Below are 15576 nucleotides of genomic sequence, written 5' to 3'. Positions count from 1 at the left end.
TCTCATCTTCAAGGTGGAGATGATGACAAGGTTGGCATGAAGGTTAAGTCATTGATAAAGGAACTGAACTTAGAATAGGGCTTAGCACATTGTGAATGCTCAGTTTGAGTCTGGCTAGATTTTTCATCTATTCACCAGTGGCTTAGTGATGTTGAGGGACGAGATAACATAAGAATGGTCCTATTTAAAATGGCTGTTTACGCAAGGGAAGTTGGACCAGGAAGGGAAGGCAAAATACTTCCAATCACCAGAAGTCTATCTACTTAAGAGGGCTTAGGTGGGGTTATTTTACTTAATATTCAAGAAAAGTTGTGTTCTATGTTCTTTTTCCCCTTCTGGAGTATAAATTTAGCACATTTCTGTCTTTTCATGTCCCATTTTGGGGGCTGATAATGCTGCTGGATGTGTCTGTTCCAGATCACCATCTGTTAGAACTTCTCACATACACTCCTCATGTATTTCAAGTAGAATTTTTTAAAAAAATGCCTTAAGACATACTAATATATCTTTAAGATCCTTAATTTTTCCATATTTTTTTCTCGGTGCAGAATTAGTCTCTACTGCTGCCCTTCTGTTGTGATCATGAACACATGCAGCAGACTTGAGTTACTCTGGTCATTCTTCTGTCACAAGTTCCCATACAAAGGCCAGTCACAATTCTAAGATCCTTCTTTTTAGGCAGTTAGCACCTATTAAGAGCCCCAGTCCACAATACAGAATGTTAAGCAATGTGGCTGATTCAAAGATAAGTAAAATGCCCTCATTTCCTGACTCTCAATTAGCTTAGAAACAAGTAAAAGAGGCTTCTGTTTACACAAATAATAAAAGGAAATAGACACCAGGAGGGGAGGAGAAAAATGGTGGACATATGTTGCCTGGAAAAATAACCAGCTTCTAAGATTCCAAATTGAAAGTTGTGTTTTCTCTAAGTCTTATCATAAACTTGTTTAATTAGAATGACTACCTTGAAATCTAGGATGGTGGTGAATTTAGCCAGAGGAAGGATCATTTTAAAATAAATGATATGACCAATGCACTTCAGAAATCCTTGTAGATGGCAAATGAGTACCGTACCACACTGAGACTGCCTTCTCCCTTGCTATCACACTCTCTCCTAGTTTCTGATTACTTTGCGGACTCCTCAGCAAGTTTTTCTTCCTCTATGCATCTTTCAGATGTTGATTCGCAGAAGGCAAGACATGTAGTAAGTCCTCCAAAATATTTGTTTGATGGAAGCATTGAGGATGAATCCTTAATTTGGTAACATACAAATTTTGCTAATTGGGAAAATTAGTAATTTTTTTGGGCTCTCTGAGATTGAATTAAATGATTACCTGGAACCACAAGGAGTTAAAAGAGAAAAGCAGCAGCTAAGTTGATGCTCTCTCCAAGTTTTAGGCAGAAGTAAAAGGCAATTCAAAGCTTTAAGAAGAAGTTTGACTGCCTACAATACTGGTTTTTGAATTGATTTTGGAAACCACATATCCTAAGGGTATTTAGGATTAGTAAATTCTCCACATGAGTTTGCTCTCTATTGGGAAAATCCAAATTATTTGACTGCAGGGATTTTAGACTGCAGGTCTCAGGGAACTGAAATCATTACATTTTAAAGTCAGAATTCATGTGGGGAGAAGATGGAGGGAAGCTGTCCTAATCTACCTGAAGGACAAGATGCAGGCATGCACACCTTAGTTTCTTTCTTCTATGGGCAATTAAGAAAAGACCAAAATAATTATCAAAAGTAAGTCCTGAGTAGGATAGAAAATTTAAGGGCAGTTAATATTGACATCCTCTCTTATTTGATGTTGATGTTATAACTGAACTGAAATTTATGAGGACATAGTTCAGCTAGGTATGCAATTTGAAGTTTTGTTGTTGAAAGGGTTATTCTTTGTTTTTCATTGTTATCTAATTCACATTTAAGCAAATAGTGATAAAGTTACTATGGCCCAGCAGCCTTTGTGGAAAAATAAAAATATGTTGAACTTTCAGAACAAACTCCGAATGGTTCATTGACTTTGTTTCACCATGGAAAAATCACTTAACCTCCCAGTGTCAGTTTACCCATCTGTGAAATGAGAAGGATAATATTTTCTTATGGGGATGTTTTGAAAATTATTTTGCAAATGTAGTGGATGAAATTGTTGCAAGCATCACTGCTCTTTTTCCACTTCTTTAAAGAAGCAGACAGTATTATTTATGTACCAGTTGATAGTCAAATTGTCATCTGGAATGAATTATGTATATTTATTAACAGTTGTATGCTTTTTATTACTTAAAAAAACAGTCCTCCCCCAGATTGCTGAATTTATGCATTATGTCAATACCTGGGAACCTGAGCAAAGTATCTTAAAATCATTCTGAGCTTCATATTTATGAGCTGTTAATCCCATCTCTCTGGTAATTATTCCTTCTTTCTGTTGTAGCTCATGTTTTCTCTGATGTGGTTTCTTGCCTCACCTCACTTCACAAGATTGATAGTTCTCCATGTTTCCCTGCCAGAGGTCACCTCTGAGCTGAAGGCAAAACACAGCCCACTCTGGCTCCTGTTGACTTTCAAGTCAACTATCAAAGAATTTAGTCCAGACATCTCCTAACCTCAATTTAAAAACTCCACCCTAAAGATTACAGGGAGATATCCTGGGGAGTTGCCATAGTGACTCTAAGAGGTTGGCATCAAGGAGACAAAGCTACTGATACCAGATTTTTAGACTTGATAGACTTAATTATGTAACGTTGTCATGAACCTCTGTGCTTGTGTCATTTAGGTCTGGAAGGAAATTTTCCCCTTCAGGCTTTTCTGTATCTTATGGTGCCAATCAACAGGCTTCTTGGTAATAAGATTCTTTATGCCAATAGCTCCCATATAACCTCAAGTGGTGCTTGTAGTAGTGATAGAATCATTACAAAACTAAAGAAGAAAAGGGAAATATATTTCATGGGTGTGATTAAGTCATCATAATGTTCTTGCATATGTAAATTATCCTTGACTTAATGAACTATCTTGCTCACATAATAGTATTATAACCTGGCTCTAGAAAGTCATTTTTTACGTATGTTGATAATTGGTACCAGACTTGGCAGAGCTCATCTCCAGATCATCTTGCTGAGTGAAATTTATGCATTACATTTCCGTGTGCATGAATTTTGTTTCAACTATTAGAAGTGCTCTTATTGAGTAAAGTTATTACATGAATTACTTTAATAAATTAGTATGATACTTAGGAAGATGGAAAACTTGATTATATTCTAATGATATCCAAATTGACAAAGATCATTTAAAAATCTGTTTTTTCTTGGTTATTAAAAAAGTATAGATTCATTGGAGAAAATCAGGAAACCACAGAAAGGAATAAAGAAGAATATTATTTCTGTCTCCTGGGTTAGAGTAATCACTTTAAGATTTTGATGGATATTCTACAAGATGAACGCTTTTTGAAGAATACTTATGTTGTTTTCTCCAATACATTTTGTATTTCTAAAAACAGCTACATGTACAAGAAACCCTGGTGAAATAGGATTCTTTTTTTATTTCTTTTTTCAGAAATTGAATCTAAAGTTCTGGTATTCATATTTCATAGACTTTATTCAAGATGATAAAAGCTACCGGGAAAGTATTTTATGTATTTTCTCTGTTTCTTTGGAGGGTTCAATTTATCCAAAATTATTCCAGTTCCTTATCTTCAAAGATGACCCAGGTCTAACCCTATATAATTAATGCACGGCCAAGGGAAATTAATGATAATCATGTTACTATTTGAACATAAATCCTTATGTGTGCCTAGGAAGAAATGAAGCTTTTCTGGAACATGTAAGGTTGTTTAAAGATGTCCTAATGTTATGTCAAAACTGTTGTCCTCTGATTAAAGATTTTCAATTATTTTTCTGTCTTTTTGTAATGTATAGTTTTGCTCTTGTTGTTGGTTGGTTTAAATTTTATTTAGAGTGAGAAGTTAAGTCCAGTGTAGCTCTTTGGAAGTTAATCATTTTATAACTTTCATTTAATCAACATTTTCTTTAATCCCCTTTTAGGCAGCCAAGGGCAGTTTCCACTAACACAGAATGTAACGGTTGTTGAAGGCGGAACTGCAATTTTGACCTGCAGGGTTGATCAAAATGATAACACCTCCCTCCAGTGGTCAAATCCAGCTCAACAGACGCTGTACTTTGATGACAAGAAAGGTGAATACATTTTCTTTTAAATGTTTTAATCATATTCTAAAATATCCTAATTATAATGAATTTATTTTTCTGAGATGATTCAAATTATTCCTTTTGATTACCAAACTGCTGCTGCTTGTAGTGAAACATGTTAAATATTAAATACTTTCGTTTGCAAGTCATAAACACTAAAGATAACCTATGCCAACTTTTTAATAAAATAAACAGTTCTAATTCTGTTTCAAAAATAGTTTCACGCCTTCTCTGAACAATCACCTTCTCTCTGGATGCCAGATCCTTTCATTCTTGTATCTGCCTTGTGTACAGACGGAATGTTTTCCTCACTCCTGGCAATAGGATGTGTTATTTTTATTAAACTTTGTTTAATATATTTAGAAGATGCTATATGATTTTGGAAAGTTTTGCCATTTTATTCTCATGAATTGGGTTTGAAAGTGAAAATTGTAGAAATGATTCCCATAATAAGTTTAAATAACTCCATGTTTCCAAAATAAACTGAAATTAAGTAAGAAGCTGTACTTACTTCAACTTCAGCTGGATATCATTGAATTACTGAGCTTTCTAATTGGATGAGAAATTTTGATTAAACTTTTTTGGTGAAGTAAGGAAATTGATATTATATAATTGAAGCAAACAACTAAAAATGTACACTGAGTTTCTAAGCCTTCATCCATTGTTATAATTTTTTGGGGGGAAAGTAAGTTCATGAACTGTAATGAAAATATGGAGCTGTTGCTTTAGTTAAAATTTAAATAATATAGGATATGAATATCTATTTTTATATTAGCTATTCAGCATAGTCCTAATATCTGGATTTCTTATGAATCTGTATAGATAACAGTAAAATAATTTGAAATCAGTGTAGTCAAAGTAATTAAAGTGTAGTCAAAGTAGTCCAATAAATGTGCCCATTCCACCTCAAATATGAATTCACCATATTTTGTGCATTGCTATGGTTTTTCCTCTTTGATGTACTATATATTTAAAATGAAATCTTTAGTGTATTTTAAACTTTGATATATGATGCACGATTGATTAGAAATACTTGTACAAGGCATTAGAGTTAGGGAACAGACAGGTAAAATCCCTACCCTTACAGGACGTATAGTCTAGCAGGGAAGACAGACAATAAACAAACACATGAACACAATATATTCTAGAGTATGTTGGTAGGGGGCAAATGTTCTCTCTCTCTCTCTAGAGAGACAGATGACTGATCGGTAGATAGATGAAAGATGGATATTGACAGAGAGATTTTTAAGAAATTGGTTCAAGTGATTGTGGAGGCTGGCAAGTCTGTAATCTATAGGGCAGACCAGCAGACTAGAGACCCAGGGAAGAGTCAATATTGCAGCTCAAATCTGAAGGCAATCTGGAGGCAGGATCCCTTCTTGGCTGGACCTCAATCTTTTTCTCTTATGGATGATTCTCTCTTAACTGATTGAATGAGGCTCACTCACATTATGCACGATAATCTGCTTTACCCAAAGTCTACCGATTTAAATGTAATCTCATCTAAAAATACCTTCACAGCAACATCCAGACTGGTGCTTGATCAAATACCTTGGTACCATCGCCTAATTAGTTGACACATAAAATTAACCATTGAGGGTAGGAATGCTGACATTTCTGTTGAACTTCATTATTTAAACTTCATTTACACTGTTTTATTTTGCTATCTGGGAGACAACAGAAGAGATCACTAATGGTCACATTTTTATAGGAGCATATGGGAGGAAGGGGTTGAAGTTCTCACAGTTAGGTGAGACTTTAAGCCAAGATTGTGACTTCAATATTGGCCAGACTTAAGGCCAATATTGTGATTCTATATTTGTGTTTTGATCAGTGTTTGATATGTAATCATTCACATTTAACAAGACTTCCTAACACAGAGATTTTTTTTTTGCACTTCAAGAATGTTTTAGAGTCTGAAAATGGTTTTAAAACATTCATCTGCTAAACATTCACTAAAGCATTATTAATACAATTTTAATCCTTATTAGCATTATTGATTATTTAATGCTTCTGATTAAGGGCTTTTTTATCACATCATAGAAAGTTTTAAACATACTTATGAGATTATAAAGTGTCTCTTTGCACTATGAGAAATAACTAAGGAATATCTAATGTGATATTTTTAAGCCTTTTTAAAGAAAGGGTATTATTCAAGAGTAAAAAGTTGATTTTATTAATTTATTAACTGCTTTAAAATTTCACAAATATGACCCACATAAACTAGTTTATATTTCAGAGGTGTTTGATGGCTATGAAAGATTTGTAAGCAGAAAGTGAAGTTTGAAGATTTCTTTTGATTTCCTTGGTTTCTAACAAAAATATATCAAAGTTTTATCATGCTAATAGTATGTAAGCTGTATGTTTTGATCTTAAATTTACTAGTGATTTTGGAGTAGAGAAGGCACATCTCCTAAAAAAAAAATATTCTAGTGTTTACTTTTCTTTGCTCCTTCATGGTGTTTGGAGTTTGTTGTTGTTTTAAATCAGGTTATCTATGTTGCTTTTCAAAGAATGAAGTTCTAGTAATTAAATAAAACTAAACACATAAGCAAAAAGTCACACACAGGAATTTGACAACCTCTTTTTGCTTTTAGTGTTAATTGATTACAAGTATTTATAAATAAACATTTAAAACCTTTATGTCCACATACAAGGTGACTCCAATTTTAAGGAAATCTCTCATTTTTCCAATGGTCTAACACAAAACAAAATGTTTTGGGGAACAACAGACTTTTAGGAATGTTCATGGCACAATTTAATATATAGTTAGACCATCAAATTTGTCTGATTATATGTACATATTTAAACAAATATAAAAACATGTATTAATTGAGAAATATTGCTTATTTCTATCCCTCCATTTAATAAAATAATCTTGCTTAGCAGCACTTTTTTGAAAATGTAAGATACGATCGATGAGAAATTTCTCTTAAGCAGTAACTGTAAATTTTTATAGCATTAGAACAATTTTTTTGCTCCACCTTCATCCTACCAGAGTATAACAGTGATCTCCACTATGTAACAACTTCCTGGACTGCTTTTGAAGGAGATCTTTGAGGTCGTGTTTGCAGTGACACCTACAGTTGTGAGGTCAAATCCTCAGGCACAAAAACACAATCTGTATGAAATGTCGTTGCTTCCTCTTTTAGTCATTCCATACGTTATCCTCTGTCGAACACGTAAAACTAGAATTGATTCAGGGTATTTCAAGCCAGTGCATCTCTCCGGTAGAAAATAGAGAGCAACTTGTAATATGAGATTTGCAAAGACTCGGAAATAAGGAAGCTCCTCTTTTCTGAGGGATAATTGTGGTGAGAAAAACCCATCATGTTATATTTAGGATATTTAGCAATATATTCCTGCGTCTTTACAAAATACCAAATACATCTGATCATATGAACTATTGAAGTATGCATTTGCTTTATTTCATTTTTCCTTTCCCAATTGCTATAATAGTTTAGAGTTACATTGAAAAAAGCCAGTGTGTGTGTGTGTATATATAGTATAGCAGATTTCTGTTTTTGATGTTAGACTTTTTCTAACTCTATTGTGGTTCTAATTGTCAGTTGCAACAGAATAACGAAAAGTACTGAATAAAGATACCCTTTCATGAACGGCAACCTAACATGTCTGTTCCCTCACAAGTCAATGGTTTGGTTCCTATGTGAAGCTGCAGCCGAATGGATCCTTGACAATGATGTACGTCGAATGCAAGTGTTTGAAAATGAAAGCATTTTTTGCAGTTTCCATATCACAATTTTTCCCACACTGTCTTTTTGCCTGCCTTTGCCTGCCTAGCCCTCCTCAATCCTAAGGCTTATCTCCAGCAAACAAACATGCTACATTGTGCCAGTGCCTAAGTGAGGAAGCTAAGCATGGGTTAGCATGACTAGAGAAGCCTGTGCGTGTTGTGCAGGCGACAACTGCTCAGGAGAACAATAGAGAAAACGAGTGGGTTGTCTGTGTCACTGATTGCACCAGCTTCTACAGGTGGCTAAGGTTTCATCTGCAGCACTATTCTTATTTCTGTCTCAGATTATGTTGCCAGTTCTTGGGAGCTTTCCAGACAGAGTCTTTCAGGGGTATGCAGGATCATAGTGTTTTAATTGTGTTTCAAATGATTATAAAATGCAGCTGAGGTTGAGAAGCTTTGGGTTAAGCAAGTCAATTCTCACAAGAATTTTATATCCTTAAACTTAGATTTCTGTGCTGGCCTAGGTTATTGAGAAGGACAGAAAGAAAGGGAGGGAAGGAGGGAGGAAGGAAGGAAGGAAAGAAAGCTGCCCAGAACAGAACCAGAGCTTCTCGTTAATGTTGCTGCTGCCACTATGAGCTCAGAGAAGCTTTCTGAGTAGCCTTTCGCGCTACTTGGAGATGCGGGTCTCCAAGGGTCCTGGCTGTGAAGATTGAACAAAGAACTCAGGATGGCGGCCCATTGGTCCAGTTAGAATTGGAAAAGCCTTTCATGTTTACCTGGAGTTGTTAGCTAAAGAAAAGCCACGCAGTGAATAGGCTGCTGATGATCAGCCAAAGGAGAATTCAACTGAACCCCTCTCCGAAGGAGTCTGTGAAAATTCAGGAATCTCTTCACAAGGACAAGGGCGATAGGTGTCTGGGGAGAATTGGCTAGAGCGAAACTAATATTGTAATATTTTTCATTCAGGTATAACAAAGGACAGTGAATTTGGGCTTTGCTACCTTAAGCACATTTAATGTGATCAGTAGCTTTCCCCACTTAGAAATAGAGAAATTGAGGATCAAACACTTGAAGAAATTTGTCCAAATACGTTCAGCTAATGACTGGTAATGAAGGGATTTGAATCCAGGTGTGGCCTCTGTGTTAGTTTTAACCAGAATGCCCCTGAGAACAAAGGTGTCTGGGCCCTAGGTCACTTTAACTGTAACCCAAGTGGCCTCTGCCATTGATCTTTTAATTAATGCAGCTGCCTTTTAGTTAAACTGCTGAAGACATACATAAAGTAAGACAGAGGGATGCATTATAGTCAGCACTGCCCGATAGAAGCTCCCACGATGATGACATTGTTCTGTATCTGTGCAGAACGATTCTGTAGCCAACAGCCACAGGTGGATATTTAAACTGAAGTTAATTATAATTAAATAAAATTACAAATGTAGTTTTTCAGTCACACTAACCACTTTTCAAGTACTCAATAGCCATGTGTGGCTAGTGTTACTACTTTGGAAAGCATGGTTCTAGATGCTGCTTTGCTCTTTAGATGCCATAATACACCTTGTCCAACCCCAGCCTTGGCAGGTAGAGTACATATTTTCCAACTGAGAAAACCTTACATCATCATAAAAACATGTATTGAATATTAAATGAAATTTTGCTATTTATATTGCACAGCTTTAGTGGGGACATTGTAGCATAAAGGACGAAGAGTAAGATGTGACTTTTAATCTTCCCTCTAACACCAACTAGCAGAGTAATAAAGGGGTTCATTGACAGCCCACCAGTCAGATGTTCCGGTGGTTGGATCAGAACCGCATTTTTAACAATTTCTCTATCTACTTTGTGTGCACCTGAAAACCAGAAATCATTAACCTATGAAGCATATATTCAATTATAATTCAGTTTAATTTCTGCATAGTTTCTGAATGAAGCCTTTTTCTGTAACATTTAAGAACCCTCAAATCTAAACAGAACATAAAAATTAAGAGGAAAATTTACAGGTTCTTATGGGTCAGAGGGACCAAGAACAGATGTAGCTGAGGCAACATTCACTAGTTACGGCCCTCTTCTTTTTCTTTTTTCACAAATCCTACCACATCTGTTATAAATAGTAGGTAAGCATTTGGAATAGAGTAGGTATAGGGCGACAGAGAGGGTAGGGAGCAGAGTTTGTTGAAACACCCATGAATGCAGTGTGGTATTCGGCAAGACAAAGTTTAAAAAAGTCAATTAGATCATTGTGTCTGTTTCTCTGCAGGTGTGGGGGAAAACAAACAGTACAATTTGGTCACTTAATGCTCAGCAAAGAACACTCCAACTACTTCCCATCACTGACAAAAAAGGCTTGGACAAACAAACATCTCCAGGAGCACATACTGTATGCATTCAACAGAACTCTCTCAGTGTGCTTGTATTTGTTTTTATATAAAAATGTAAAATACATTACTTTTTTGTGATATTTCTCTTCATAGTAGTTTTGCTTTTTTGAATTAGGTTTCAGTGATTCTCAAAAATTTTCTGAAGGAAATTTCATTCCTGAAGGAATGAAAATAAAATTTTATTAAGAGCATAGCCAAAAATTGCTGGTGTTAATTATCCAATTATTCTGCTGATAATTTTACATTAATACTGGGGACAATGGGAGAGACAGAACATGAATAAAATGTCCTAGAGCAAGGAGTGATAAAGAGAAGAAAAATGAGATGAACCTGAAATGAAGGTACAAGTTGTCTCGGCTCCATGCCAGCCAAGGCCACCTGGCAGTGTGTATCCCCACAACTGGCTTCAATCAGTGTGACAGGCTCTAAAGTATTAAAGATTAGCTCAGTAAAGCAAGTATTCAAGCAGCCAATAATACTCTTCTTTTTGCTTTCTTTAAAAAGTTCAGATATCATATCTGTTACAATATAGACATGAAGTTAATGATGGCAACTTACAGTTACACAATACTCTACAATTTTTAAATAACTTTCAACATGTTTGTCTTTTGTCATTGGATTCGCAACACTGACAGTAGGCATTCCTATTTTACATACGAAGAAACTGAGGTTTGCAGATTCAATAACTTGAGTGGTAAATGACAAAAGGGTGATGAGATCTGAGTTTTCTCAGAAGCCTAATTCACTTCATGCTACGTCATTCTGATAAGGACGTCACTTTCTTACTTTTTGGATTTTTTGGTTTTTAATTCTCTTGTGGAAATTATCACTTCTTTCAGGTCCAAAGTCACCTTCTCAATGATAGATCTCCTGAACACATCTTATCTTATATTTCAAACCCATCATACCACAATGATTTCATATGCATTAGCAGATTTCCTAGCAAATGCATACATTTTAATTGAGGATGAACCAGCTTCCCAGTAGGAAATAAGTGCTTCTCTTGAGTTACTGAAGAATGAACACACTGTTTACAGATGTACAGACATAATTAAGAGAACTAGTCAAGATGATTCAGCATCTAGGAGCTAGCAACAGCAGAGAACTGGTGAAAGGGTGACAGAGGCTGCTGAAGCTAACCTGCTGGGAAGAGGCTGCTGGTTAGCAGCTGTGATTGGTTGGGAAGGAAGGGGGTGTGGAAATATGTAAGTTGGCTCCTCCTTTCTCCCACCTCTGATCTCTTGTCAATGCCTTCCATGGGCTGAGCCCAAATGGGAATCACAGGTCGAGGGATCCAGGGTGGCTTTGTGTCTCAGGGCAAAGAGCAGGGAAGAGAGCACATGTGGAAGGATAAGCAAACAATACCCAGCACAGCCTACCAGGCATAAACAGATATTTCTCCCCACCCAATTTTAGGTAGAGATAATTTCCATTGAAAACCATCCATGACTATATTCATAACCACCTTCAATCGAATTGGTTCTTTTTGGGAGAAGTAATTTGCACAGTGCAGCACTTTTCCAAAACATACTAATTTTTTCAGTGCTCTGTTTCTCAAATTTAATGTATATGTTAAACTGTGTGCTAATAGATTTCTTAAAGAAATAATTTGCTTTCATTTAATCTACTACTAATAATGCCATTTTTGGACATTCTTATTAAGCATAAGCAAAATCTTCAGTTGTATATTATATAATTACTTTATCTCTTTATGCTGGTGTAGTTTAAGAAATCATAAAGATAATGATATACACTATACTCTTTATTGGTTATGTGGTAGGTTAAGCTGTGACAGCGTCAAGATCAGAACTTTGATGTTCAAAAGCACATGTAAGTGCCTGAATGCTTTCAGCAAATTTTAACTTTTGGACATTTTAGAATTCAGCATAATTTCCCTACTTGATATTCACCAATTCACTAATTTTACTACTTTTTACTACATTCACTAATATTCCTACTTTTTATAATACTTTTTGTAATGTTTTTATTTAAAAATAAAAGTGAAATTTATCACAAATAAGTCAAGTAATGGTACCTCCGTGAAAATGACCACGGTCTTAAATTAAGTCCTCTTATTTATCGCACGCTGCTGCTCACCAACATTTTTTTTAGCAAAACCCAACAAAAATACAAATTATTTCTGTGACACTGAAATATTTTATTCTACATTCTGATGATTAACTTATGTATTTGTTTAATCATTCATTCAATAAATATTCAATAAATATCTGCTGGCCCTCCATTGTGTAATTAACAGGCACTGTGCTAGGTTGTGTGGAGTTATTATAGCTCGTCGATTTTTGACAAGTCCATTCCACATTGAATAGAACTACTTAAAAGAAAGCTCATCCTGATTAAAGTTAGATTTCCTTTGTCTTATAATCATATGTTTCTGAACACATTTTATAAGTTTGTTTCTATGTTGGTAAAACATGCAGAGTCAGCACATAGTCAGCAATTATTGCAATGATCTTAAACCATCTGGGGAATGACACTTTTTACACTGATGGCAGTAGAAGTGGGTTGACGGCTAGACTTAACCTAGGTGGATAGTCCCCACATTGTGCCATCTATTTCCATCTCCCAAAACACCAAAAAAATGCAAACAATGACCAACCAGATTCTGGGGAAATGCCTCAATATCTTTTGTGATATTTCAGATCCTCAATTTGGGAAATTAATAGTTATTAAAGAAAGCAGGCTTCACTAAGTGTCCTGAATCTACAAATATCTAAGCATATTTGATATTTAAAAGATTTACAAGTCACAATTTCAGTTCAGTTCTTTGAATATTTGTGAAATATTGCTATGTAACCAGGAATCATGCTGAGCATTGGGATTACTAAAATAAGTAAAACATGGATTTTGCCCTGAAGTAGCAAGTTGTCATATGTCACCTATATATATGGGAGTGGCGAAGGATATAGGGGAAGAGTACTGGGTCAAGCATTCTACAGGCAACTGTAATTCCGCTTGTTGCATAATCAGCCTCATTGTAGAGGATGCAAAATGCCCAAATAATTGAGAAATATATCCTCCATGAGCCTAGGAAAAACTAATTTGACTTGAAAATATGCAGGACTGAAAACATACTTCTTTGATGAAATGAATTTCTTTATAGAAGCAATTGTAAATAAAATATTGTATGCTATTTGTCAAATATGAGAAGTCACAGTATACTTCACAGGGACCTGATTTCTGGGTGACATATGATGCAGTCTCTATGCTGAATAGCCTTTTAATGAGGATCGGCACAGAGACCATGGAGAATTTAAGATATTCTAACACTATTAGTAAATTTCAAAATAGCATTATCATTACAGTTCTTTGGTGAGTGTCAGAAAATCTTGAGAGCATCAACAACTATTGTCCGTAACGTATACATTTAGTTCTATTTGCAGTTGCATAATTTTGATTCATACCATTATAATCCAATTTTCAATAAAACATAGTGTTTAAAGTTTTACGATTTAATTTTTACTGTTTTAGTGCATTCTGCATTTTCCTGACTAATTTTGAGAGAGTGATATCCCCACTTACAGTGAATCTGCATTGTAGAAATGGTGCTAGTCTTTTTGAGTTTGAGGCTGAGGAAAACTTAACCCTGGAATACTGACATGAAGGTTATTCTGCTCGAAAACACTGCGTTTCTCTGTTCTAGTTTCAAAATCCCAGAAGAGAAGAATGGATTGGTTCAGCTTATACCACGTGCCTCCACTCAGCTTTGAGGTATAACTAGGGGTGTGTGGCCACTGAGCTAGGCAATCACTACAATTTACATCTTCTATATTCAGGGAAGGCCCCATTCAACAGGCTCAGTGTGTAGAATTAATGCAGAATATTCTTCTCTCTTGACAGAATACATTTTTATGAAAATAACTTTAACATGAAGTACAAAATGAATAAGCAACCTCTACTTCCAATATTATTACTTTGATACCTCTAATGAGTACAGCCTTTTTTTTTTTAAATCCCAAGGCACTTGTTTTGTAAGTACACTTGAAAATATTGGTCTTAAGTACCAAAATGTAGAAATGAAAACACACACAGTCACTCATTAATAGCAATATTAATTTAAAAACTATTAAATTATGAATTTGTTTTCTTTAAAAAATGTTAATGAATATGATCTGATTTTCAGTTTATTCACTTGGTTTTCTTCAGTGTTTTGGATATTTCTTATACATAAATACTGCATGTTTTTCCTTCCCTGTGCCTCTTCAGGTGACATTTCTCCACTATTCAAACAAAATCACACAATGTAGAAACACTTTTTCCTGAATAAATATTTTAATGCATTGCTTTATACTGTGTGAGCACAAATAGTTATAAATTAGTATAGGTACTCTACTTTCCTTAATTTATTATTTCTTTAGTCCCAGCAGGCTCTTGTGAGGGATCCTTGGAAACAGCAATAAATGAGCATTTTGCAGCGCTGTGAAATGTAGGAGGCAGCATTTTTTAGTCCCAAAGTGTGGGTGTTTGTTAGAATCAAATCTCCTGATTTTATGCTTATTTATATCGAGATTAGAGTGGGGAGTCAAGTACAAATGGAAAATGTGGAAGGGAAATGCTGAGTGATTCATCTGTGTGTTCTGTAATATTCACTTTCATATTTTAGAAAGAATGGTAGTAGTTTGAATCTGGACCTGACATATTGTGTTTGGACTTTCAAAGCCCCTTCAAATACAGATAGCCCACCTTACTTTTAATGCTGAAAGTTGCACGCCATGAGAGTGAATGGGCTATTTCCTAAATAGTGAATTGTGATAAAAATATCTTTTAGGGACCAGTAACTACGTTTTCCTTTGGGGGTGATAGTTGGTCATTAGTCACTTACTTCTTAGTAACTTAAAATCCTACTGCATGAAACTTTGCAAACATTGTGGATGAGTTGGTTGGTTGACGTTTATAGGCTTGGCAGTCAGGGCAGCTGCGCTTGAATCCTCGTCCTACCATGGATTTGTGTGTGATTTGTGAACCAACCTTGACCAATTACAGTTGGTCCTCCAAATCCATGGTTCAGCATTGTGGATTCAACCAACTGTGGATTGAAAGACCTGTGATGGTTGCATCTGTACTGAACATGTACAGACTTTTTTTTCTTGTCATTATTCCCTAAACAATACGGTATAACAACTATTTACACAGCATTTACACTGTGTTAAGTATTATAAGTAATCTAGAGATGATTTAAAATATACAGGAGGATGTGTCTAGGTTAGATGCAAATACTAGTTTATATAAGAGACTTGAAAATCCTTGGATTTTGGTATCCAGAGGGTCCTGGAACCAGTCCCCCACAGA

The 15576-nt window shown here is 35.3% G+C and overlaps 1 protein-coding gene across 4 annotated transcripts in view; it reads left to right on the top strand.

The window, feature by feature from the left end:
* Positions 1-15576, top strand: part of CADM2 (cell adhesion molecule 2) — a 1006464-nt gene that overhangs the window by 768496 nt on the left and 222392 nt on the right. For all 4 annotated transcript variants that reach the window (XM_070252474.1, XM_070252473.1, XM_070252472.1 and 1 more), the window contains one exon: positions 4033-4182. In XM_070252474.1, coding sequence (XP_070108575.1) covers positions 4033-4182 — 150 coding nt within the window. The remainder of the gene's footprint in view (positions 1-4032; positions 4183-15576) is intronic.

This window comes from Equus caballus, chromosome 26 (genome assembly GCF_041296265.1).
Source record: "Equus caballus isolate H_3958 breed thoroughbred chromosome 26, TB-T2T, whole genome shotgun sequence".
In the NCBI taxonomy this organism is placed as follows: Eukaryota; Metazoa; Chordata; class Mammalia; order Perissodactyla; family Equidae; genus Equus; species Equus caballus.
Note: the sequence above shows the minus strand (reverse complement) of the source record. Positions and strands in the feature narration are given on the sequence as shown.